Below are 25,909 nucleotides of genomic sequence, written 5' to 3'. Positions count from 1 at the left end.
ATGCTGAGATCTTTCAAGTGGTTCAAAGAGAGAGAAAGCTGACACGGTTGCACAATAATCTCAAGCCTGGGATGGATTTGAATTACTGTTTCCCAGCTCATCTGACAACACATGAGTGAGTTTGAGCCTATTTTAGGAAGTCATCATACTGTTTAATTGTCTGTTTAATTAGAAAAAAAAATGGATTGGTTGAAGGGCAGTTTGAGTATCTCCAATCCACTCTCATTGTTAAAAGCCTGGATGCTGGACGGAGGGTAATAGCATAGTTACAAACAACATTACAAAGGCTCTATTGTGTTCAAGTGTCCCAGTAAACAGTGACAGTGAGAGCAGCTGAATAGAATTCAGCCCTGGTTAATTGGATTATTTGCACTAACTTTTCCTTCTGTGCCATGTCAAAATGTCTCTTATGAAAGAAAGCTTGACATAAACATCACATGAAGATGCAGATAACGTGGCTTGAGGGGAACTTTACAGCAGTCATCAGTCTGGAAACTGAATTATATCGTATTTTTATACACATATATATTTATATTGTTATATACTGTCAGTTTCAGTAACATACTTCAGTTTCAGACATAAACTTCTGAAGCTGCCAAGAGGGGAAAGGTCAAAGTCGTATACATTATTTATTTGATAGAAAGATTGATTGGATTGGTGTCCTTGGAGAAAACAAGCAAGTTCATTAAACTATTTGGGGGCAACCATAGAAAAAGAGAGGAGGAAAAGTGACTGAGTCAGGAGGACAGTGGAATAAACTGCTTTAATTAAAAACTGTGCAGCAACGATGCAGGTGTGTGGGGGCTGCCGGCCTTCCTGCCTACATGTCCACATTAATTTCATTTTTAGTGCTGTACATCTGTCAGAGTGACTGCTCTCATCTCCGACTCCATCTCATTATTAAATAAACAACTGCATCTCTTTCCTCTACACCGAGACTCACAGGGGGTTTGACTCTTTCAACAAGATGTGCCCCAGTCTCGTCTTGTTTCACTTCCATGTCACCTGTCTTGAAAGATGTATGATGCTTCATACTGAGGGAAATGAGGCTGTGCAGATGGGTTCGCATGGACACTGCAGACACCTGAGAAAAAGATGCAACAGCCTGTTCATTTTTGTTGATCCCACAGAGCATCTCATAAATCACTTACTAGTGCAGCTGTCAGCAAAAACTGCTGAGATCGATATGCAGACATATCCATAAAATCCTCCCTAAATAACCCCTCTCTCGCTCCCTGCGTGACCCAAGAATCCTGCAGCACGTCTGGCTGTTTTTCTCTGAATACGGGCACGTTTGGGAGCAGCAGTAGCAGCAAATACATTTTCCCATTTCCTGTCTGAGTGTGCTGAACCACTATCTCTCTCCCATGGGTGCAAGCCTCATCTCTGCCTATTCTGAATCAACGGAGCATCAAACACACACACACACACACACACACACACGCCTCTGAAGGCCATCACCGTGATGAGAATCGTCAAAGGTACACAGATAATCCAGCCGCTGCAGAAGGTCAAACTAATTTATTTGATGTAGCCGTTTTGTCCATATTTCTGAGGATCAATGGGTTATGGTCTGGATGTGATTAGAGTGGTGAAACTGCGGGTATAAATCCAGAGTCACATGGGCTGATGTGCAGTGAGTGAAAAGATGATGATTCATACACAAATATTTCACCAGCCTCATCTTTTTCAGTAACTAGCATGGGTTAATAGTTGACAATATTCCCAAGTATTTAGATGGGGTTCTGCATCAGAGCTTATTACTTTGGATATTTTGTTTTGGACTGCAAAGGATTCTGATGCTCAACAACATATTGCTCTTGCATATTTCAGTGAAGGGAGCGGCAAATGGAGCTGGGACTGTGTCATCGACTCATCTCATTGGCAGCCGGCACTGTCATATTACCTCCAGATCCTGCGGTGGCCCACATAACCAGAGTCGTCCGATCCAGAGTGTCGACGGGCCAGGCTGCAGTGCTGCAAGCCAGCTGGAGACGGCAGGGCCTTTGGGGAAATCAGTGCCAGAATGCTTGGAAACGGGCAAAATTGGCCTGCTGATTAGTCGGAAAAAGGACTGTGTGCTGGACTCCACATGAGAAGAAAAAGAGAGAGACATGGAGCATAAATAGCCGGCAGCCTGTTGACTATGCAGGTCTCTCTGAGTCACCCCTGCTCCTGACTGGTGTGTTTACACTTTGGCTATAGGATGTGTCATCTCGTGTACCTCGATCTGAAAAAAAAATATTTCCAAGAGCCACTAAGTGGATCTTGAGCCCGGAGTGTGTTGTCAAACTGCTATTTCGAGAGCGAACGTTCATGCTCAACTTTTGAGCCCAGAAAAGTGCTGTGAATGAAATCATAGCAGCTACTGATCCATCTCTATGGCAACTGAGCCAAAATCAGCCATGGGTGAAGATACGGTTGAAAGCTCTGGGAAAAGCAACAATTATAACTTATAACAAGAGGACTTACAGTATAGTTGTTGACAAATATATGCTAGCATCTGTGTACAAAGTGTGTGATTAACCATTTATTACATGTTTATATAGTGCTCATAAATGGGGTGACGGTTAACTTAAAGTGTTACCATTCTTAATTATCTTACAAACTGAGGAGGCAGCTACATGAAAACATTTTTTCTCCTGCTTTGTGGACGTCCATTGTTTTAATTTCAGTGCCAGGCAGCTGCTTGGGGGAGCACATGGCTGCTGATTGTTGGGACAAGGTTTGAGGCGTGTGTTTAGAAAACTTTGAAATTTACCTCACCTGGCCTTTCCCAATGTGATCAAGCCATAGATGATAACAGCAGACCTAACGAGCTGAGTGAGGTCTGAGGCCTTGGCATTATCTGAGAGCTCAAATCTCTTGGGGGTGTCCCGACTTTTTGCCTGTAATTCTTTTTTTTCCCCCTCTTACATGACGCAAAACAAAAATAACACATGGATCTTGCTTAACATGTTAAAGATGTTTCATCTTTAACTTCATGCCTTTTCGAAGTCAGCTCATCGTCTGATCACTCAGGGAGGGGGGCTTTAACTGGAGTGCCTAATAATGTAGAATACCAGCACTTAACTACCTCTTCATACAGTATATCAGAGAGAGTCAGCTGTCATTAATGTTCTGCAGGAGGAAAACATTTCCTCTTGAGTATTCACTAGATGTCACTGTTAAGCCATCCTTGCGTGCACTGATCAGTGAGAGTGACCCCAAAAATGAATGCATCAAAATGAGCTGCATGCCCCAAGTCAGCGGCTGGGTTTTAATGTCACTCCGGCAAAAGAAGGATTTGGCAGCGGGCTATTTTGTTCTGAGGTCGCTGTTTGTTAAGTCAGATGAGCACATTGACAAAAAATGCACGCACGACTGCTGGGTCAGAGGTTTGGTTGCTGTTCCCGTTTGAGGTGGCCCTATTTACGGCATGTATGAATAAAAAATACAGGCAAAACTCCAAAAATGAGGCTCGTTTGCACGGATTCTGTGGCGTTTGTGTTTATTTTGGGTCGAGTCCTTCAATAAAACATTGCGGGAACTTGTCATACAGCCTGTCAGCAGACCCTGTGCAGGACCGGGTCATCTCCGCCGTCCTCGCGGGGCAGGATATTGTGACCCGGATCACAGCGGAGCGCGTCACCGCGGGTGGGCGTGGCTAACCGGGCTGAATAACGCCGTATCCTCCGTTACGTTGCAGCAGAGTTGCATTCTGGCACGAGAGCGGAGTGGAGGGACCGAACAGCTGACCGCCTCGCGCAACTTTAACGCGGGTGATGGAATGCTCGGAGATCTTCTTGTACATCTTCCTCGTCTCGCACTACATCTTCAACGTCCTGTTCGTCTCGTGGCTTTTCATCAGTGGGATGCCCACAGAGCTCACCAACTATGGATTGCCTAATTGAAGTTGGGCCACCTGATCCTGTTTGCGCCAGGACAACCGAGCAATATTAGAGTAAGAGAAGTCGTTATGGACAGTTGTGCAAGTCGTGCATTTCCTGCTCAGAGAGCTGCTGTCGAAAGCCGAATTTCAACCCCAGGATACTCCATCTGTTTGCGCGTAAAGGACGTGGACATAACGGCTCCATCCGACGCTGCCTGAAACCACCCGCGCTATGTTTTAGTAATTATGGGGGAAAGCTGTAGGTAGAATAGAGGGTTTGCTTGTGTGACTGTTTTGCTTCTGCCGGCTTTGATGAGAGAGTGGCGGCCAGCTTTTATTGCGCGCATACCATTTGTGCGCCGCAGTTGAGCCGCTCCGTTGCCACAGCCGCGGAGGTTTCCACCGCAGCAGGACCCGCAATCTGTGACAGGCAACAGGCCTCACCAGCCTGAGAAAGGTCTCACCGGACACCCTTTTTGAAGTCCTGTAATTCATTTGAACTTTCAGTGCGACCAAGAGAGTTTTTAAAGCTGCATCCAAGTGCACCTGTGAGGCAGTAGCAAGCCATGGCTTTACCAGATAGTGGCATATCTGCAGAGGAGGTACCCTTCCCAGAGATTATAGAACTCAATGTTGGCGGGCAGGTGTACATAACCCGCTATTCGACCCTCACAAGTGTGCCAGACTCCCTGCTGGGGGAGATGTTCAGCAGAAAGTCAGCCAAAGGACTTGCCAGGGACACCAAGGGCCGCTTCTTTGTGGACCGTGATGGTTTCCTGTTCCGTTACATCCTGGACTACATGCGGGACCAGCAGCTGGTTCTCCCAGACCACTTCCCCGAGCGTGGCCGTCTGCAGAGGGAGGCTGAGTTCTTCAACCTGCCCGAGCTTGTGAAGCTCCTGGCACCCAAAATCAGCAAGCAGAACTCCCTCGGCGACGAAGGATGCCAGAGCGACCCAGAGGACTCCTCGCCTGGGATCGACACAGCCCGCAACCTCGGCTCCCTGGGTGCTGCCGCTGCTGCCTGTGCCAGCCTGGTGCCCGGCGCCATGGACAGCAAACGGTCTGGGTTCATCACCATTGGCTACCGAGGCTCATACACCCTGGGCCGTGACAGCCACACCGATGCCAAATTCCGCCGGGTGGCACGGATCATGGTGTGTGGGAAGACCTCTCTGGCCAAAGAGGTGTTTGGGGAGACGCTGAACGAGAGCCGTGACCCTGACCGCCCCCCCGAGCGCTACACCTCCCGCTACTATCTCAAGTTCACCTTTCTGGAGCAGGCTTTTGACAAGCTGGCTGACGCAGGTTTCCACATGGTGGCCTGTAATTCCACAGGAACCTGCGCCTTTGCCCATGAGCAGACGGACGACAAGATCTGGACCAGCTACACTGAATATGTGTTCTACCGTGAGTGAGACTATCGGCTTTGTTTCCCCCGGTCCCCCCACCCTGTCTCCAAGTGCCCCCCTCCTCCAGCCTCCAGCCATCCTGTCCTTCTCTCTCTGATGGCGCCTGCACCAGTAGATGTACCGTAGATGTTGTGCCCTTCCATCTCTCTCTGCAGCCTCCAGCTTTTATCCCATGAACAGTCCCCAGCAGCTGCTTTTTGACTCTTCATACCTTCTCTGCAGGTCAAATCTGCAGCCCTCCCCCTGAACCCCAAATCCAACCCCTCCCCATCCTCAGGTCCAGCTTTTGCTCTCGCGTAGTTGTAGTCCCTAGTTCTCAACCACAGCAGCCCCACAGCTTTTCCTGCAGAGACTGATACCTTCTATGTACTGTTTCCCTTTTGTACTCTGTATATTGCATCTGCCTTGGTGAAGCACAATACTGTATCCAAGAGCTAATTTTGTTAAATAAGCGCCCTGATGTGTCTCTGTGACTACTGAAGCAGTCATAAGGGCATAAGGGAAAGGGCTTCAAAGAGTGGCCGTGATGTACAGCACTATACTTTGCTGCAGATCGGACTCTCTCCTACTCCTCTGAACTAAATTACCAAATAATTGGACATCTTATCAGCTTTGAGGGACGTGAGCAGCCCCGGCACGAGAAAGAAGTGTAACACAGAAATCTCATTTCCCTCAGTTTTTATTAAACGTGTCCATGTGGTTGGGAATGTGCCATACAGTAGTCTATCTATTCAGCTGTTGTTATGAATGAATGAGGGTTATGATAATACAGCCACGTGGACATGGGATGAAAAAAAATGCATTGAAGTTTTTACTTTGAAAGGGAACAGTAGATTGTATGCGTGCGTGGAGTTTCCTTTTCAAGGAGGCGCTGTTTGTGTGGCAAACGAACAAAGCAAAAGGCTTTGACAAAAAAAAAGAAAAGACATGACACAAGCTGAAATATGAAGAGACCTCGTAGACAGAAAGAAAAAAAAAAGGTTGCCAGATGAAGTGTGTGTATTGATTGTTCAAGGGGGCTTTCAGTGTTTTAATCACCCACGCTGGGAGGGCAGAGGAGATGGAAGGTGTTACATCACTCGCAGCCCACTGCTCTTATTTCTCGCTCATTGCGCTTCTCGGACATTTCTTTGCTCAATTGGATATTCAAGAGCATCTCTCCAGTGAAGCGCTTCTCGGGACAGGCTAACTCCATGTCTACATGTCGTCTCCGGAAAAAAAAAGAAAAAAAAGAAAGTGGTAGTCACCTTATCGGATCACGTTTTGAGTGTTCTGTAAACAACAATGTTATTCTTAATACTCAGTTCAGTATTCGTTGAAGCTGTTGCATATTTGATGATAGCTCTCACTTGCTGTAAGTGAATACCCATAAGAAAGGGTAGGATTATGCTGTAGCCAGCCAAAGCCCAATGTTTTCTCAGCACTGTAGCAAGGGCATTGTGAGGGCAGTTCATAGTGAGCAGGTATAACTTAAGTTATAAAGGTGTGAGCTAAGAAAGAGGGTCGTTTCCAGCCTCAGGACAGGTCTGCACATCATATACCTCAGACTACATCACAAACTGAAGGCACTTCAATCCAACAAGAGATCCAGCTGATGGCGTGAAAACGCAGACACAGTTAGGAAAATATCCAAAATGTAGACGCCGTAGTAAGGCTGATAAACAAGAGGTTGACTGTAAAGTGAATTTTGAGTTGAGAAACAGCCATCGAGGCAGCATAGTGCAGGATTTCTCCTGAGCGCGAAGGTGTCAGGTTGTAGTTTTGGCAGAATGTCTGACAGTGACAGTAAATGTATTCTGAAATGTCTAGAAACCGCAATGTTGTGTTTCAGTGTGATGAAGTGCTGTTCATATCTGAGTCAATATGTTAGACCTGCTGCAGTGTGCCGCTGCAGGCGTAGACGACACTGAAATTAAAAGTGTTCAGCAAAAAAGCAAACTGATTTGTCAAATAAAAAGATGTTTTCTTTCTATTCCAGTTGTGTTTTTCCATTCACAACAATGATGTTTTTTCTCAGCACTGAAAGGCGTTCAGTGGAGACTGTGAGGAAAGTGGTGCCCGCCCTCAGATTACTGCATTTTTAATTTTCACTGGCAATACAAGTTCAACACGTCAACCTATTCAAATGTTCATCTCGCCATTTCCCATTAAAGGAAGTGTCGTGAAATCTACTTCATATGAAATGTTGAACATTCTGCCCTCAGGCACCATCCCCCTCTTCCTCCCATCTGCTTTTCCACTTTTTCTCCACATTTTTTCTTTTTTTTGTATTGAGTAGTTGACCATAAAAAAGAGCCAGGATAGGAATGAGGACATGCATAGATAACAGGCGCTGTTAAAGCACAGCCTATTTTGTTGCCAGCAAATGACCTAATTACTACACACAATAAAAATCTTGAAACAAATTGGGCCTAAAATCCAGGACTGTCAGACACTGTAGCTGTATAGGCTTCACAAGATTAGAGATGGCTTTTGTCTGCAGTCAATAAAAACAGCATTTTTATTGCACACGCCCACAGACAGAAAAGTGGGCATAATTTTTACTTGAACAACAACCAGGGTTGTGTTTATATAAGTGAGGCAGTCACTTTTTCTAAACTCTGACTCATATAAGTTTTGTACCGAGAGATTATCCCATGCTAATTACCTTAGTATAAGACCTCTAAACCTGATCTCAGCCTGGCCTAGATAAAAGCATAGCTGATGAGCTTCACAAAAACTGTTGAAAAATGTATGTGGCTCCCTTCCTGGAAAACAGATGATTTTTGTTTCGGTCTAGAATGCATGACAAATCCTCAGAGAGTGGGACAATGCCCTGCCTGCACAGTCTCTTCACCCCAAACAAACACAGTCACAGACAGCATTCCTCCGTCACTGTCCTCCGTCACGCTACTGCAACATGGGAGCGCCAAGGTCAGTCATTAGCACGAGCGTGGAGAGACACGCCTCATGTGAAATTTCAGGCATCGCTGTCCTCTCTCGCTCTGTACCTCCATGAGTCGCCTTGAGCCTCGACATTCAACAGAAAAAGTGTGAGAAGTGTTGACACTCTGCCATGGAGCAGCAGCGAGGTCCACGGGCCAGGCTGTGATGAAACGCTGCTCGGGTTTATTTTTCCCCTTTTTTTTTATGCTCCGTTGTGAAACTTGTGGCTGTAAAGTGTAGCTCGCCTGCTCGTGTGCCATACGAGAAGCAGGTTCTGGTTATGTCACCATGGTGGTGTGCCTGTGCTATCAAGAGCATTACAATAAAGATATTTTACCACGACATTTTTTGCTTCTCTGTCTTTTGGAAAAATCCAAAATAGCAGCTTCTATAATTTTCTCATCACACATTCAGCTTAATCAAATCCTTTATTTCGTTTTTATTTTTATTCTTATATTCCTATCACAAGGTTCGAAGTTGATACAATTTCTCAGTAAGCTTGTGCAATTCATTATTAAACCCTTGCTTTAAACTCACAAGGCAAAAAGAAGCGTGCCCTGAGAGGACAAGGCTGTTCTCTGTACCTCGAGGCTGTGATTTGACCCATGTTGTGATGCCATTGTTACCGTAGGCGGCACGACATGGCGACATGCCTTGGCTCGGTCTGCTCTCCTCCCTTAAAATCATCCCCTTGTCTTGTAGCCAGCTGGGTCGTCGCTTCCCCCATTTGGAAAAAAGAAAGGGAGAGAGCAGAAGGAGAACAGGAGCGGATGTACGTCAGAGGAAAAAAAAGGATTGGAAAATGGGGCAAGGAAGCAGAGAGACAGTGAGACAGATAACCTGGTGGAGGCGAGACTGGGAGAGTATTTAAGGGGGGGAATTGGTGTTCCCGTCTTATCGCTCTTCCCGAGCAACTCCAGCATGAAGTGTCCTGTTATTCGGAGAGGTGGTGAATCGCCCTGACAAACAAAGCCCCCACTGGGCCGTGCTGTAATGTGCTCCTCTGTGGCCTGTCGGCTCTGTCAACACTCACAGAGAGATTCAGTTACACCAGACAAATAGTAGATCCACAGGATGGTTGGGATTAATATTGATTCGCAGTATGATTACGTCAGAAGAAAGACTGTAAAGTGATATTTTCCAACAGGAAAAAAAAATGCTTTTTTCTGTCTCATCTATTTGTGAATCATGAGCCGTGCCTTTAGCCCCTGCACTACAACCAGCCCAGTTTCCTAGACTGCATCCTCTTTTATGAATAGACATACCACATGCGTTCGAGTGACAGCACAGAGCAACACAATGAGTCATTTTCTCTACATCTTAAACTGAGCGTACTATCAGATGTCGTCTGCGTGCTGCTGTTTCTGTTCATTCCGCTGCAACCATCTGTGGCTCTGCGCTTGTTTACATCGCCTCGTCCTCGATGCCTTGACTACTTGTGGATCTGCATGCCAGTGTATTTTGGCTCTGCTTTGTTTTTGTCCTCATGTTTGTGCTTACGTGGAGGTTTGGAGGACGGGTTGGACGGGAGCTCGGGCCCATGCGTTGGGTGGGTCAACGCTGGGTTGGTATGGGGGCCACGAGGGGGCAATGAACTAGGCGCACTCCCCGCCTCGCAAATATGCTGAGCAGGCAGTTGGCATCGACGAACGCGCACCGACACAAACACAGACACACAGAGGGAGGGAAGCTGCTCGGGAAGATGTGCAACAGCCCACCCATGCCAGGCCAATGTCTCGGAGCTGCGAGGTGTGAGATCTAATTGGCTGCCTTCTTTTCACTCGTCTCTGTGATCAGTTAAAAATGCATTAGCAGGCAAACAAGCCATTTGCCTCCCTCACCCTCTCTCGACAGCAATAACAGGAGAAGTCAATGCTAATACAGAGAAGCAACATTGCTGCTAATTACCTCAGAACTGGAGAGAGCGTGCAGCGGCCTGAGGCCTTTCGCTGCTTTCTCCATCAATAGGCGACGTATGTGTGTGAAGGGAGAGTTTGCGCATTGTGTGTGAACGTCAGCCCAGAGCTTTGCACGCTTTTGTTCGTTTGCACATGCAAACGTACGTGAGCTGGAGCCCTGCTGTGTGTGTGTTTGTCCTTGACTAAAACACGGTTCGCCTGCGCTGCCATGTAAGCGCCTATGCGCCGAGTACAGTAGCGCTGGCTCGAGGCATCTTTATCTCATTGTGTGTTGGGTTATTTATAGTGAGCCAGCATTGAGTCAGATGTGCACCGCCACTGCTCCTCCAGCATGGGTACATATGCTCCGCTGCCCCTCCTCATCCTCTTCACACACACATCTCCTACAGAGAGCCGCTATCACAAAACATATTGGCCCCCTGAACGCCACACGGACTCCGTCACGCAAAAGTTACAGGGGTAGTCATACCCAAGAGGGGAGACAAAGAGGGATGTTAACATGGGACAAGGTCTAGCAGCTGAAATAGAGCAGAATGGGTCACAAGTGATGCACAGTGCCGTATCTTCTCATCTCTCCACGTCGTCTCTTTATGATTCTCTTTGACTTTACAATCTTTTCTTCTCTCTTTTAAGCTCCAAGATAGAGAAAGAATAACGTAAGAGCGGGATGGGGGAGAGGGAGCATGAAATTAGTTCTAGAGAGTGAGTCTGAGTATCAGAGGCAAGTTGTTGGATTAAAAAATAAAACAACAAAAAGGATAACTCAAGCTGCAGAGTTCCTCATATAAGGTGCCATAGAGATTGTAAATATGTGAAGAAGAGCATGAGGAGTGGGGCAGGAGCACTTTGAAAGGAAAGAGAAATATCAGGTTGGGCAAAGTGAAGTGGAAGTTGTGACAATAACTGACTGAGGAAACCGTTGAAGGCAGTTGAACTTCCCCTGACACGCTCAGCTGCAACTAGCATTTGAAAGATGTAAATCATTACAAATGCAGCATATTGCAACTAAATTATGTGCTGATGCCAGGGTTGGATTAAAGGGCCTTCTGGAGCCACTCTGGACACTTGGAGCCCATGAGACAGGAGGAGGGGGGGGTGGCCCCAATATGAAGTGACTGTTATTAACGTTCCTCATTAAAAGTGAAAGAGCTCAGTTTAAAGCAGGGATGTACTAATGATGTTTTTTGTTTTTTTTTGCTCCTGATTCTTGTAGAAATCCTGCTCATACAGAGTCTTATGATATATACATAAATATACATATTTCATTAACTTAAGTAATTTTAATTTCATTTTAATGTTGTTCTTATGCAGTTATTTTCAGGGTCGTTATTGTACAGCTTCACCCTTTATCAGTTTTCTCGTGGAATATAGTTGTATGTTATTTTATCTATAGTTTTAATTTATAGGTGCATATTTCCTATGTTTTCAAACTTGGTGTTTTGGTATCTGTGCCCATCATCTCAAAATCCCTGAGCAGACGCTCATCAGTTGACATTTTCTATCATTTCAGTTTCCAACGTTCCTCTCTTTGCAAATGAATGCCTCACGACGGCAAATTACTTAAATGTGAGCCGTAATTGCATGCCATCAATCACTGACAGTGGGGAAAAGATCACTTTTTTGAAAAGTTTTGCATCTTGCAGTTATAGCAAAGCAACAAAAGCATCCCACTTCATGAATTTCATTATATAGTTACTTACAATAACATTCTAACATATCAACTTTGTGAAAACAGTGTGAGCAGTCACTATGTCTCTGCTGATCTAAGGCATCTTGCTTAAGCAGCGAGTTGTAAATGTGTCTGTCAGTGCCTGTGTTAGGCTGGGATTCACCTCGGCCATCTGGAGACTTGGGCTCTAATCTGTCCCTCTAATTATCAGTAATCTGAACAGTCAGTCTTGTCCTTGGTGCTGCAGTCCTGGGCAGGGTTGGACCCTGGCTGAAATCAGGCAGGAGAGGAGAAGCAGGTGGCACAGGGGTTGCAGGCTCTGCTGGGAGAGAAAGGGGTGCCAGGATGGGCTTTAGGGTGCTTAGGCAGGCTGGTTATGGGCTGCGGTAGCCAGGCGGCAGCTCAGGGTGTTTAAAGCAGGGGAAGATAAAGAGGCAGCAAGTGGAGCGGTGAATCAGCAGAACATATGGATCGGACGTAGATTTGTGCAAGTCCGCAGAAATAAAAATCATGTATTAGTCTTCTCTTTGGCCCTTTCTTTCTTCTAACCTCTGCTCCCTGTTTTGCCTCTCTTACTTGGCAGCAGCTCCCCGGTCTCCAGCTGTTTACGTCACGCATTTCCTCTACATTATGTGGATCGACAGATTTGTAATTGCTCAGAGACTTGTGAGTACACTCCAGTGACTTTGTATCTGGGCATCTCTGCTTATGTCCGGGTATGCAAAGTTAGTCTGAAGAATATAGTATTACCACGTCTGATTACGCCTCCGTATGTATTTGCTCTGACAGCAATCAGGGAGAAAAGACAATGAATGAAAAGACTGTAGGTGTTGGGTCCCACTCTGTCATTAGGCACCGTACCGATCATTTCACAAAGCAGATGTGAGCTGAATACTAGGCAATTAGCTATAAAACATGCTGTAATTGCCAAAACTATGTAGCATGAGCTCTGATTAGAACAGCATAGAGCCATATGCCCAACTTCACACTCTGGATAAAAGGCTTCTCTCAGTCTCGTACACATTACTATGCATTTGTGTAGCTCTCGCTCCTGCACCTCACTGTGGCGTTACCATGGAGATGATGCTGTCCCCTTGTTTGCCAATCTCCCCATCCCTGGGTCACAACAGCTGTCAGCAGCCATGGTGAATTTTAAAAGTACCCACAGGCTGATTGACCCGGTCATACTCAGAGACGGGCGATACATTCATTTTTAAACAGCTTTATCCTATATTCATACATTGTTAGGTATTCAAGTCGAACTGAAATGACACTGTTTCCCTTATGTTGTCTGTGTAAGGAAATATATACCACAATGATACTGTGGCTATTTTTTTTTAAAGATTATTGAACTGTTTCTGTTAGTATTTGTGGCGATATCTCAGCAGCGTCCTGTAAAGCTTACAAACTTTGTCAACAAGCTCGACATAGCTTTCGTTGCTACCTTTAGCCATTTAAAGCATCTGTAACTTTACAACTGAACATGAACTGAACTCAACATTTGAGAGGACCCATCAGCTGTAGGCTAAAAGAAATAATTTTATTAGAAGATTGATAGCCTACCACTCTCATGTCTGTAGGTTAGCTAAATATGAAGCTGGAGTCAACTAATTTATCTTAGCACAACTGGAAACAATAGAGAAACAGCCCTATGGTAACGGTTGCCAAGCAACCTGCGGAGGCTCCAGGAAGTTGCTGGTCTTGGTCAAGAAATAATCCCTGTCAAATGTCATTTCATCAATGAACTTTAGAGATGCCTGTTGCCACAATTTATTACCTTTGGATAAAGCCAGGATAGCTCTTTCCCTTTATTTTGAGTCTTTATGCTAAGCTAAACTAAATGGTAGCTGCAGCTAGCTTCATATTGACCACACAGACATGAGCACAGTGTCAATCTTCTCATTTAACTCTCGGCATGAAAGCGAACAAGCAGATTTCCCAGAATGTCAAGCCATTCTTTTAAGTTTGTATTATACATGCAGAGTGGAAGCTAGCAAGTGAGGCTACCTAGCATCCACTTTGAAGGTAAAAGCTGGCTAACCTTACTAATGTTCGAGGAAGAAGATTCCCAGCACTGATTCCCACTAGATGATTTTTGTTTAACTTTATTTCAACACCTGCTAAGTCACTGACAGCTCCTGCACGCTCAGTGTTGTGTTCATACTTAGGGTCTAGCTAGCGTTAGCTGTCTCTCTTTCACGGGTCCAGCTGTGGTGATGGCAAATGACCAGACTGTCTAAAACACGTATATTAACCCACATGATTCAAATCACAGCAAAGAGGAACCAAGATGTGGAGTCTCAGAGTAACATAGGGTGTGCTAAACTAACAAACACATTTCAGTGGCCTTCCACACACGTCCTTTCTTCTTTCCTTCTGATGCCTATTTTATCATGAATAAAACCAGTGTAATTCAGGCCCCAAAAGAAGAGTAACAGATGATTTAGATTAAATAAGTTCCATTAAATCAATGTCAATCAATGTCCCCACAGTGTTGCATGACAGGGGAGAAAACTGTTGTAACCATTTCTTCCCACAAACGCCCTTCAATGATGAATTGGTTGTCCAGTCCAGAAAAGCATAAATAACCTGAGATCACTTTTGAACACTGAATTTTTCATAGCAAATTATTAATTATAATGTCAGCTCGACTTCAATATGAAAACAGCTCCTGAACAATGTTTGTTTACATTAGGTTTGTATGATAATACTATCAAAACTTTCCACAAATAATTAATAGAGTCTATTTCAATACCTTGTCCTGCTTTTATTCAGTCAGAGTGTGCTGTGATTTCAGTAAATAAAGATTCAGGTGGGGTGAAAAAGCAATGTTACACACCGTAGAGAAGACATTTTGTGACAGGGGGGTGCCAGACCTGGCAACAGTGACACACTTGAGTTGCTAACAGCAGTAATGATGGCAACGGAGGGATGTGTCACACTGAACAGATGGGAGAAAGAGAGGCAGTAAGAGAGGAGAGGATGTGTGAGAAAGTGCTTTGGCTTTTGCATATATCCCTGGAGAAGTGGCCCGGGGAAAAGGGTTGAGTGCTCTCTTTTGCTGTTCTCCTCCATAAGGCTTAGTGGTGGAGGCAAGCATGGAGCCCATCCCCCAGTGGATTATTTCTCCGACACTGCTAAGCCCCCATACTCCCACGTCCAGGCGGACCTCAAGCACATGTATTCATTATGAGAGACACTGAATGCACTGTACACACAAACACAAACAGTGGAGAACATGTTTCTGTCAACCCCCCCTTCCCCAACATCCTCCTTCTTTCTCTCCGTCTTTATCTGTCCTTCTTTCAAATGCCAGCACATGCCCAGAATATAACGACACACACACACACACACACACACACACACACACACACCTACACATACAGTACACACACGTGCTTACAATATGCATGCAACACACATCAACACACAAGACAACACTCGCTCTCACACACAGGCTTGTGCACTTTCTGTCACACGTTCACACACACACACGCACACACACACACACACACACACACACACACACACACACACACTTGTATTCAGGTATTCAGAAAGCCAAGGCAGTGGGAGAATATTCTGTGCCGCCTCCGTTTGACACAAGCAGCTTTTCCTGTTATATAAGACGGGTTACCGTGACGATGAGCCCCATTGCAGGAAAGCGCGGAAGGCCTTGTTTGTCTTTGTATGTCTGTGCACATGTGTGTGAGTTCGGGTCGTGTGCGACTGCTCCCGTGCGTGTGTGACATATTGTACCTGCTTATTTCTGCATGAGCTCGTATGTGAGGCTGCGATAGAGATTCCCTGTACGGTGCATGTGCTTCCATATACTGTGGCAGCATGTGCTCTATGTGGCTGCTTCACAGCGATAGTGAGCATGTGTGTGACTGTGACTCTATTGGACGGTGCAGTGCATAAGCAGCATGCACGCGGGATTGTCACTGCCATTTAACTTAGTCCGAGGCCACGTCCAAACTCACGTGGATACACTGAATATGTTTATTTATTGGGTTTTTTTTTTCTGTCCACAGAGAATTTTCTGATTGTTTTCTGAAAGTTCAGCGTCCTTATTGAAATACCACAGTAACAAGAAAAGGCTCTGATCTCTTCCTTTGGGCATTTGCAGGCGTATAGCTTTGCACCACTTCCTCCAGAGGCATCTTGAAATGTTGTTTATTGTTTACAGAGCAGGCATGAAGGACAGAGGATGTCAAAGTTCTCCCAAATCATGTGACGAATGAGCTGGAGAATGCATACCAATCATGTGCTACAGGACGGCTGTGGCTCTGTTTTCCCACTCAACACTATACTCAAAAGGGGCAGTTTTGAATTTGAGAGTGGTGTGTTACCCATGGTTAAAAACCCAAGATTAGTGTGAAATGGAAGCCCCAGAGAGGAAAAAAAAGATGCATTCTGGAATTTATGCGCTTTAGTGAGGACATGGGCCAAGTTTGCTGTGACTTGCTTACCCGACCTGCGACTGTGCACCATCACGTAGACAGTGAAAATCAAAGGGAAGAGAGAGGCTGATTACCCGCTCACTGGTTTCTAAAAAATAGGCTGTTTGTCCGGAGAGAGGAGGCAATTCAAGATGGTTGATGGGCTTTCAAATGGAACAGAATGTGCATGCGCCACGCCAACTATTCTGAGAAGTCGCAGTGCAGCAACCTCCTCTGTCTTCACACGGGGATGAGATGAAAAATCAACATACCGTGAAAAATGGCTTGTCAAGCTTCAGTCAGGAGGGTTCACTCCATCCGTTCAGTCACAGTATTCCTTCTCGGATGACATGCATGCAAGCAAAAGTCAAAGGGAATTCAGAAATTAAATGAAACTGCCCTCCACTCTCCTTATCTCTCATTTCCTTTTCTCTCCTGCTGAGCTCCTTTCTCTTTCTGCTAATTTCTGTTTCCATAATGCCCCCACGGGCTCTTGCGCCAGCACGTGTGTACTTTTGTACTCTTGGAGACAAAAACTGTAAAGCTCAAAGCCGAGGTGCTTGTTTCTGTGCCAGCCACACACTACTGACACATTCTGATAAGGCGAACAAAAAGAACCAAATGCAACCAAATTTCTGTGTGAGGCTCCACTGTTCAAAAAGACCTTCACTCAAACAGACCACACACCTGAGACATGTGTCCTCTCGCATCAATTTTTAAAATTGTTGTATTAGTCTGGTAAATATAAAGGTCGACTACTGCTAGTGGCTGGTTAGCTTAGCTTACCACACAGACTGGCAACAAAGGGAACGTTCGACTGCAGTCTTTGCAGTTGGTTGTATCTAACGTGATAAAGATAACCTCGACCGCTTTCATTTCAGAACTATAATAACAACAACAGACAGTTAGTGGTCTTGGTTAAGAAATATTCCAGTCCCCTTGTCAAATGTCAATACACAACACAACATATTCATTAGTGAACTCACTCATAGCCACATTTTATTACCTTTGGATAGAGCCATGATAGCTCTTTCCCTTTATTTTCAGTCTTTATGCTAAGCTAAATGGTTGCTGCCGCTAGCTTTATAATTACCGCACAGACATGAGCACGGTGTCAATCTCCTCATTTAACTCTCAGCAAGAAAGCGAACAAGCAGATTTCCCAGAATGTCAAGCCATTCTTTTAAGTTTGTATTCAACTTGCAAAGTGGAAGCTAGCAAGTGAAGCTACCTAGCATCCACTTGGAAGGTAAACGCTAGCTAACCTTACTAATGTTCGAAGTACAGGTCTCGTGTTCAGGTCTACACATGCAGCGGTCTACTGTACAGTAAATATGTGGCTGAAGCCATGTATTGATGTTCACATTTAGGAAAAGAATGCACACATTTCCCAAATTGTAAAGTATTTAAGTAATTGTAGCTTAGCATAAAATGTTTCAAATTTCACACGCTTAATTTTGGAATTCTTTTTGTCTGATGCAGGTGGCTCATCAGCAATTTCCAAGGCAGCGACCTCTGACCTCCCAGCTGTCACTGAAGTGGTGACCTCTGAACCCGCGACTGTACACACAGAATCAGCCCCAGACCAGCCCAGCAGCACTGGCCGAACCCAAAGTCTTCCAGAAACCAGCAGCAGCAGCGGCACAGCACTGGACATACGAAACCCGCTACCCCTGGACTCTCCTCCTCCTCCGACGCCTCCTCTTCCTCCTCCACCTCCTCCTGCTGTAGACTACTCTGACCTCCCACCTCTGTCCCCTCCAGTCCTACCTCCACCTCTACCATCCAAACATTTTTCTACCTCCACTCCTCCCACTCCCCAAACACCGCCTCCCGCGGAGAGCCCCCAGCGTCCCACCACACTCCACTTAAAGACGCTGCCACGGCCCACTGTCAAGGAGAATGGTGGCCCCCTGCAGGGGGCGGATGAGGATGAGGAGGAGAGGAAGATGCTGGAGGAGGATCTGAAGAAATGCATTGAGGACTTCAAAAAGATCCGCTTGCCCAGAGCATTTCCGGATCGCAAGAGGCACTGGCAAAGTGACTTGCTCAAGAAGTACAATGCGTAGAGCTTTGCTGTGGCACCATGACGAACAAACTTGACAAGGATTTTATAACAATGGCATGAACATGTTGTGAGACGCGGACTCCACCTTTATAGTCACATTGCTCTGATTCAAGCCGTGTGAAGCTCGCTTGAACCTCTAATGTTGTAGCTTTTGCATGTCAACAGAACTAAATTGTTTGATTAAGTGTAGTGTTTAGACTGAGCTCGTCCAGCAATCACACAGCTACAATTTAAACATGGAGATTTGTCTTTTCCCCATAGAGATTGTTAGTGACACTCCTTTTTCCACACAGTTATCAGGAGACAAAATACTTTGAATCATCTTCTTTTCACACACTCAAAGGATGTATGTGATGTTGTTAATTAAAGATTTCTGCCCCGCTCTCTGTACTGTGTCCACTGATCAAGCAACTGGAAAATGTAAGCTAAGTGTGAATTTTTAGGCATTTGACCTTGCTGATGCAAAATAAAAGAAAGAAGTGAAATCTCTGGTGCTAATCATCTAAAATATCTCACCTCATCAATATTAACTGGATGACTTCAAAGCCTTTCTTCTCCTCTGCCTGTGAATCAAAAGCTCTGCAGTTTGGTTCATTTTGTGATTACGCTATCTTCAAACCAGCAATAGAAAGAATTCAGGACGAGAATGTGATGTACCGGGAAGCAAAGTGGGTAATCACGGACGGCCGGAATTAGGAAAAATAATGACAATAATAATGACTACATGAATCAATGCACAGTGCCGTTTGTTCCTCTATCTGCTGTGCAGAAACTGTTCATCCTGATTCACTAATGAATTACCAGGTGGGTGTATATGTGTGTGCATGTATGTGCTTGCATGTATTTGTGTATGTCTGTGTATCCATGTTTGTGTGTGTGTGTGTGTGTGTGTGTACCTGGTTCTCATTCTTATTGTGGGAAATATGGCATAAGTCCTGATGAAATACAAAATTACTTGTGATTTATGTTTCCAGTCACCTTAATATCACAGCATTCATCGACTCAAAGCCATAGTTTCCTTACAAAGAGCTAGATGCGAGGATCACCACCGCACTCACATCTACAGAGCTCAACCCAGGAGGTGGGGTAGCGCAAATTAGCTTAGCTTAGCTTAGTGTAAAAATTGCAAACAAGGAGGACACAACTAGCCTGGCTCTGTCCAAACTTCAAACACCGGCCTACCAGCACATCTAAAGCTCCCAAGTGGTGTTTAATATCTCATTTGTTTAATAAGAGTGTAAAAACAGCAGTTTGGGGTATCAGAGGGAGCTGTAACTGCTTCTTGGCAAACAGCATGAGCACGGAGGCTTATAGCTCCTGAGTTGTGGTTGTGATATTTCAGTTTGTGCAAATGATAATGTTTGTGTTAATTAGTGAGCTTTACAGGTGCTTTAATGTGTCTTTTTGAACCTTTGAGAGAGCCAGGTTCGCTTCTCCCCCTGCTTTCAGTCTTCATGCTCGGCTAAGCTAATTGTCTCGCGGCTCTAGTGCCATAAGCTACTAATTAGCTAGATAGATAGATAGATAGATAGATAGATAGATAGATAGATAGATAGATAGATAGATAGATAGATAGATAGATATACTTTATTTATACCAAGCTGGGAAATTGCAGTGCAGCAGCAGCATTACACACAGTGAAATAAGTGAAAAATTGTGAAATAAGACTATAAAGAACAAATTATACATCAGGAAAACAGAATTGAACGAACGGACAAATAAACAAAACTTAAAAAACACGACAGGAGCTGCTGCTACAGGCTGCCACCTGGGACGGCGCCAAAGCATAATGATTAGATAGACATCACAGTTCTGTTAATTTTCTCACACAACTCTCACCTAGAAAGTACATTCAAGTAATATTTTCAGTTGTTTCCATCCAGTAGCAATCTATCACTATTTCAGAATGTGAAGCCACGTGTGTTCGGCCTTGCAAACGCATTCACCTTGTCCTCAACAGTTACCTGCAACAGTGGTTCCTTCCTAATAACTTATTTTCAGCTTGAACGTCAAACTTTTGTGACAAATTAAATTCCACATAAAGGAACTTTGAAGTTTTGAACCCTTTTGATCACTTTCCCTTTGTGTTTCCACCAGCATCCTTTTTCCACTACGAGAGACCATCAAATATCTGCTTTCGGGTGAGTTTTTTCACGAGTAATTTTGCCTTCATGGGAAATTTCCAGACCGCGTTACAACAAACATTACACAGACCCTCACCCACATTGTGCTGACTTGTTGAATGCAGCCTTGAAGATGTTTGGTTGCTACATTGTGTCTGTTTTGATACTTTCATTTCCTCTGTCTGTCTCATTTGACCTGCATAGAACCAAAGTCTAACCTGCTGCTCTGCCTTTGATCATAATGAGCCGGTGGCTGTCCACAACATCTCTGGTTAGAAGTCCTGATTGCTGTCTGTCGGCAGCATGCCTCCAGCCTGATGCAGTTCAGCTCTCTGTTTGTCCCAAGTTAATATTGAGGTTAAGACATTAATCCTCAAGCATTGGCTGAGAGGGAAGTTTTATCTCATTAAACATCAGACAAATAGAATAGTTTTGTCAGGCATGCTGGTAACCGCTAAGGAGCGATAGAGATATCCTCTTGCTCACAGTAGAGGATTAACAACAGATTAGCGTTCGTCACAGTCCTGAAGAGCCTCTAAACAGCACACAAGCTACACTTTGCTTTGACCATCCAGTCAGTCTTTGCAGAAACATTTCTCACCGACATCAACACCCCGGCCGTCTCCAGCTGACTGCTGATTGCTGAAAAATCCATAGAAAAGATTTTGCTTTGCAGCTCATTAGAGAGTATTGCCTCATCAGCTCCTTTTCTCGTATTTCTCATCTTTCAGCATTGGCTTGGACACCGACAGCGTGCTGGCCGGACTCCCGGGCTTGGAGGAGTGTCATCAGAGCACGCCTGAGTCAGGATGCATGTAGAGGATTGAAACAAGTCTTCCCGATTTAAAATTCCTGTTTACTGTGGCAGAAGCTGCGCAGTCTGCTGTGTTGGAGTCCTGTTAGACAAAACAGACACCCCTGTCCAAAAGTCCTTGATTTGCATGTGGGCCTCTCCATAGGAGTCTGTTCACTTCTCAATTCTCTTTCACCCTTTGTCTTTTTTTTTTGGTGTAACGCTCTGAAGCTGGCCTTTGGACTTATTATGGATGCACTATGAGGATTTGATCTCTGAAGTTGATAGGCTCAGCCCTGCAACAAAGGGAATACTTATCCTTTGAAATGAAGAGGTAAAGCAGTCAAGTGGGAACAGGACTGACAGAAAAACATTCTTTGACAGAATATTTAAGCGAGAGAGATCAAACCTATGAATCGTGGCTGCGGTGATTAGCACTGGACAGAGGTGGAGCTTTAAAGTCACTTCCTGAAGTTTTCACTGGATTGGCACCCAGGGCACAGAGGATGAAAACTGTCTTAATCTCATCACCTATGGTTTTGATGACAGTGCTGGATCCAAGGCTGAAACTATGACTGAACTGTTTCTGGTGTCTGAAATTTAAAGTGTCATCCATTGAAAAACCATCTGATTGAAGTGGTATTGTGATAAACATCCTAGATATGATTTTAAAAAGGAGGACTGACAGTGCAATCCCTGCCTTGTTTTCAGGTGATGCCCTAGTAGCCTGCAGCAAGAACAGGATGTCCGAGGAAACTTGCCACAAACATCCTGGACACAGTCTTCCACAGTCTTTCCTTGAATCCATCTGTTTTCGACTTTCTGCTGACACGCAGGGCACCTTGCATTTGCATGAAAGAGCACCTTGCAGATTTATTTCGAATGGCCAGCAATACATTAGCATCTCATTTCTTCAGGGCATGAATTATGTTCAGTACAGTCGGCCCTCCTGACAATTAAAGCTCGGCTGAAAGCGATCCTTGCAAAATACAGTGCAGCAGTGAGGGGTCCAGGGATATTTCAGTGTTTCAGCAGTCAGGAAGAGTTTCACACTTGAAGATAAACTTTGTGCGCAAGCAGTACGTATACGGTAATGAAATGTGGCTTTAGGGGAGATAAGAGAACTGAGGCCTAATTATTACTTGAATTGGGAATGCAAAGCTGGCAGTCAAGCTGTCCAACACACTCACAGGTTCATACTGGTGTAAAAATTTAGCAGCCTGCAGTTTTCTCATTGTGGACTAAGTGGTTTGGTGTGACCCTTATCAACTACGTTGTTACATTTCTTCTTTGTAATTATTCAAATGATCAAAAAGTACATGTACAGGCACTCAAATCATTTTAGTCTGAGCGATTAATGCAGCACTCCAGTTACTCTGACTGTTATCAAGCACTTTATTCAGGTTAAATGTAAGTATGTAAAATTACACTATTTCAAACACCTGAATTATCAGTATGCACTGCCTGGCTTGATTTTATGGCTGCTCCTCACAGGTAAGGCATAAACCTTCTTTAATTAAAAAATTGTGGCATGGCTAGGATCGTTGGGAGAAGTCTGGCTGACAACAAAACAGCTTTCAATTTCCAGCTAGCAAACCACATAAATCATGTTAAGGTGCTCTGTTGCTCATTTTTGGCATTAATAAAGTGTTTCCAGCAAAGGACTACGCATCCTTCCAGACATTAACCTGATTATGTAAACTCTGGGCGTCTGATTACTGTAAATCACGTAAGTGCTTCAGCCAAACTATTGCCTTAATCCTGTTATTCACAGTGTTTGAATGCAAATGTCTGTGTGTGTGTGTGTGTGTGTGTGTGTGTGTGTGTGTGTGTGTGTGTGTGTGTGTGTGTGTGTAAGTGCATGGGCACAGCTGTGAAAATGTGACTTGCACATGCAAAATATCCAGTCCACATGTTATCTGTTAACCAGGGTGGCGGCGTTGCTTTAGGAAACATGCGCTTGCACACAAATGTTCTTTAAACAAATATATGCTATTTAATGGAAAGCAGAGCCGTCTATCCCCGGAGGTCTTCCACGCAATCAGCAGGAGACACATGCTCTGCAGAGAGGCAGCGAAGAGGAGAGGACGGCCAGAGAGAATGTGTCAGACTCTGTTCACAGCTTTTCCATTTCCATCATTAAAACCTGGAGCCTAATCCTGCAGCTACTTTAATCTCCTAATTCTGCACCCTTGTCTCTCTGCACACTCCATTCTCTCTCCCTCTCCCTCACTGGTTTAAAAACGTGGGTCCCCATAGATTCAGAATGAAAGCTTTCAGAGCCCCTCCACCACAAACACACACAGACATACTTCCAGTATTTCAGCAGGGTCATTTTACTCGCTTTTATATCCTTTCCATGAACATTGCTCGGCGTGCTAAGTGTGTATGGAGAGGTTTTCGATACTCACTGCTCGTGCTCTTGCCATCCCTGTGATCCTTGTCAGCCCCTGAACGTGATTAATGGTATGTAAGCGGATATACAGCAGCATCATGGGTAGCACTGTTTAATGGCAGGGGAGCATGCATGTGGAGATGAGCATGAAGTAAATGGACACATCAGATGACTTGATTAGCAGGCATCACATAAAGGAGGGAATTTGTGGGATGGTGCGGCAGATGGCCTGATAGTCCGATCTGTGAGCCAAGTGCCTGGCTCGCTACTTTTCTGCATGGAAAATGTGACATGTCTGAATGTGAGGTGCATTGCCTTGTTGCTGTTTGCAGCATAGACTGCTGGGTGATTGGAACAGCCTCCGTCGCTCTGCATGGGAATTAAAACGTACCAAATATAGAAACAAACATCAAACAGGCTGCGCCTCCTGCAGGAGAGCAATGTATTTATAAGGAGTCTAATAATGGTGTAGCTGCACAGTTGAGATGTAATACCCCTCACAGTAGATGAGTGATTAAAATTCAGCCACGTCATGTCAACAGTCGTGCCTTGATGCTTTCTACTGCGCAGATAGTTGCATTTTTATGCACAGCAGTGAGTGCCCTGCTGACACGTTACACCGCAGGCCATCAGCTGTCAACGTGAAGAGGAGTGGGACGGAATGCGGTTTGACATGAGTTTAATCTGCAGCATCAGAGGCGTCGGGTTTGTGCTGTCCTCTGACTGGTCCTGTTTCTCTGTGTTTTTTGTACTACAGGATGGTAATTCAGTGGAATCCTGGTGGGGACTGTGAGCTGTAGAGATATCGCTGCACCGCGTGCGCGCAAATGAGGAAAGGCACCCTTCCACTGGAGCTCCTCTTGATGTTTTTTCGAGGTGAATATGAAGCAGGATTAAAAAATAAACAGCATATCTGCTGGTAGGAGACAGAAGCGTGCCTCACTGATGTTGTAAACAGCGGGAATTCTGCTGATAATAATGGTGTAGATTGTGTACAAAGGCTAAAAACATAATGCTGACTGTTAATACACTAACATATCCAAGGGTGTGATATGACACGTGGGCATGAGCACTTTAAAGTTGTTAATTGTGTTTAAAACACCTCTCTGGCACAGAGTGATAGCAGGGGAAAAGATTCTTGACAACCAGAGAGAAAGCTGCCTTTTAAACACCAATTAGCCCTTAATCCTATTTGACATGACCTCACCTTTAATGACAGTTTTAAGACCGTTAAAGCTCAACTGCAAGTCCCTCGTTAGCTGTGGTCTTATCTGTCATTCAGCAACAACATAAACAATCATGAGTTTCATGAGTACGTAATGAGAAGATTTCCCCACATGCACTTTCACTTGCCTTCATTGTACATTTAAAAGCTACTCATGCAACATACATAAAACTATGTCAAGCATAAAGGACGATTTAGAAAAAGAAACTTTAATGAGTTTTTTGAAAAAGCGAAATTCTCATCAGAAGTTCTCATTTGCAGCTTCAAGCCGAAGTCAGATGAAGCGTTTCCTTCTGATCTTCACCAATAAGATCCATCTGTAACATCAAACACTGCGCTGTCACCTGTACGTACGCTGCAGCCGAATCCAAAATCTTCTGATCTTCATTAACCGCTCATTCCTATGCTGTGAAGCGTTTCGTGATCATAAAGAATGAAAGAGAGAAACATTAAAATATGCAAATACTGTTCAACTGTTATTGTGTAAAAGTGAGCATTAAGTCAAACCAAAAGCAGAATTCATGCATCTTTTATGTGGCCTTGGACAGTTCGTCCCAAATATTTCAGAGCCAAACAAGGAATAGAGAACGCTGCCTATAGCGAGAGTAGTCACAGTGGATACTGATCTTATTGTCTAAAGCAAATCCCCAGTGCAACACTGACATTATTAAAAATATATTAAAAGAATTCCCATCAAAATGTCAGAGACTTTGAAGCGCTATGACTCGCACTACAGGGACTGTTGTTGCTGTCATTACCTCAAGTCTTTGTTTTATTTTTTCACTCCTGCACCCTGAGGCGATAATTCAAAGTTTCTGAATCTCTTTTGTTGTTATTATGAATTGAATAATTATTTTGCCACGAAGGTCTGCGGGACCAAAAGTACTTTTTTGACTTATTTAGCACAAGAAAAATGAAAAGATTATCGCCTTGTAGGGGAATGCCGCGGATATAAACTAAAACTGAGAATTGCAAATGTTCGACATTCAGGGACTCAGCCAGCAGATAGACAACATTAAACAACATTACCATTAACAATGAGGCCTGGGAGTCTTTGGGATGTGGGC

The 25,909-nt window shown here is 44.6% G+C and overlaps 1 protein-coding gene across 1 annotated transcript; it reads left to right on the top strand.

Annotated features, from left to right (window-relative positions):
* Positions 1-3,702: 3,702 nt before the first annotated feature.
* On the top strand, positions 3,703-18,751 carry kctd12b (potassium channel tetramerisation domain containing 12b). The gene is made up of 2 exons (XM_041944492.1): positions 3,703-5,281; positions 17,721-18,751. The coding sequence occupies exons 1-2, from the start codon at positions 4,438-4,440 to the stop codon at positions 18,305-18,307; spliced, it is 1,431 nt and encodes a 476-aa protein (XP_041800426.1). The 5' UTR covers positions 3,703-4,437; the 3' UTR covers positions 18,308-18,751.
* Positions 18,752-25,909: the final 7,158 nt, after the last annotated feature.

The sequence above is a fragment of the Chelmon rostratus genome, chromosome 9, assembly GCF_017976325.1.
Source record: "Chelmon rostratus isolate fCheRos1 chromosome 9, fCheRos1.pri, whole genome shotgun sequence".
Classification (NCBI taxonomy): domain Eukaryota; kingdom Metazoa; phylum Chordata; class Actinopteri; order Chaetodontiformes; family Chaetodontidae; genus Chelmon; species Chelmon rostratus.
This window is presented reverse-complemented; position numbering and strand designations above follow the sequence as displayed.

Coding starts and splice junctions, on each gene's coding strand:
- kctd12b (XM_041944492.1), top strand. CDS start 4,438: ATGGCTTTACCAGATAGTGGCATATCTGCAGAGGAGGTACCCTTCCCA. Junction 5,282..17,720: donor CACTGAATATGTGTTCTACC/GTGAGTGAGACT, acceptor TGTCTGATGCAG/GTGGCTCATCAGCAATTTCC.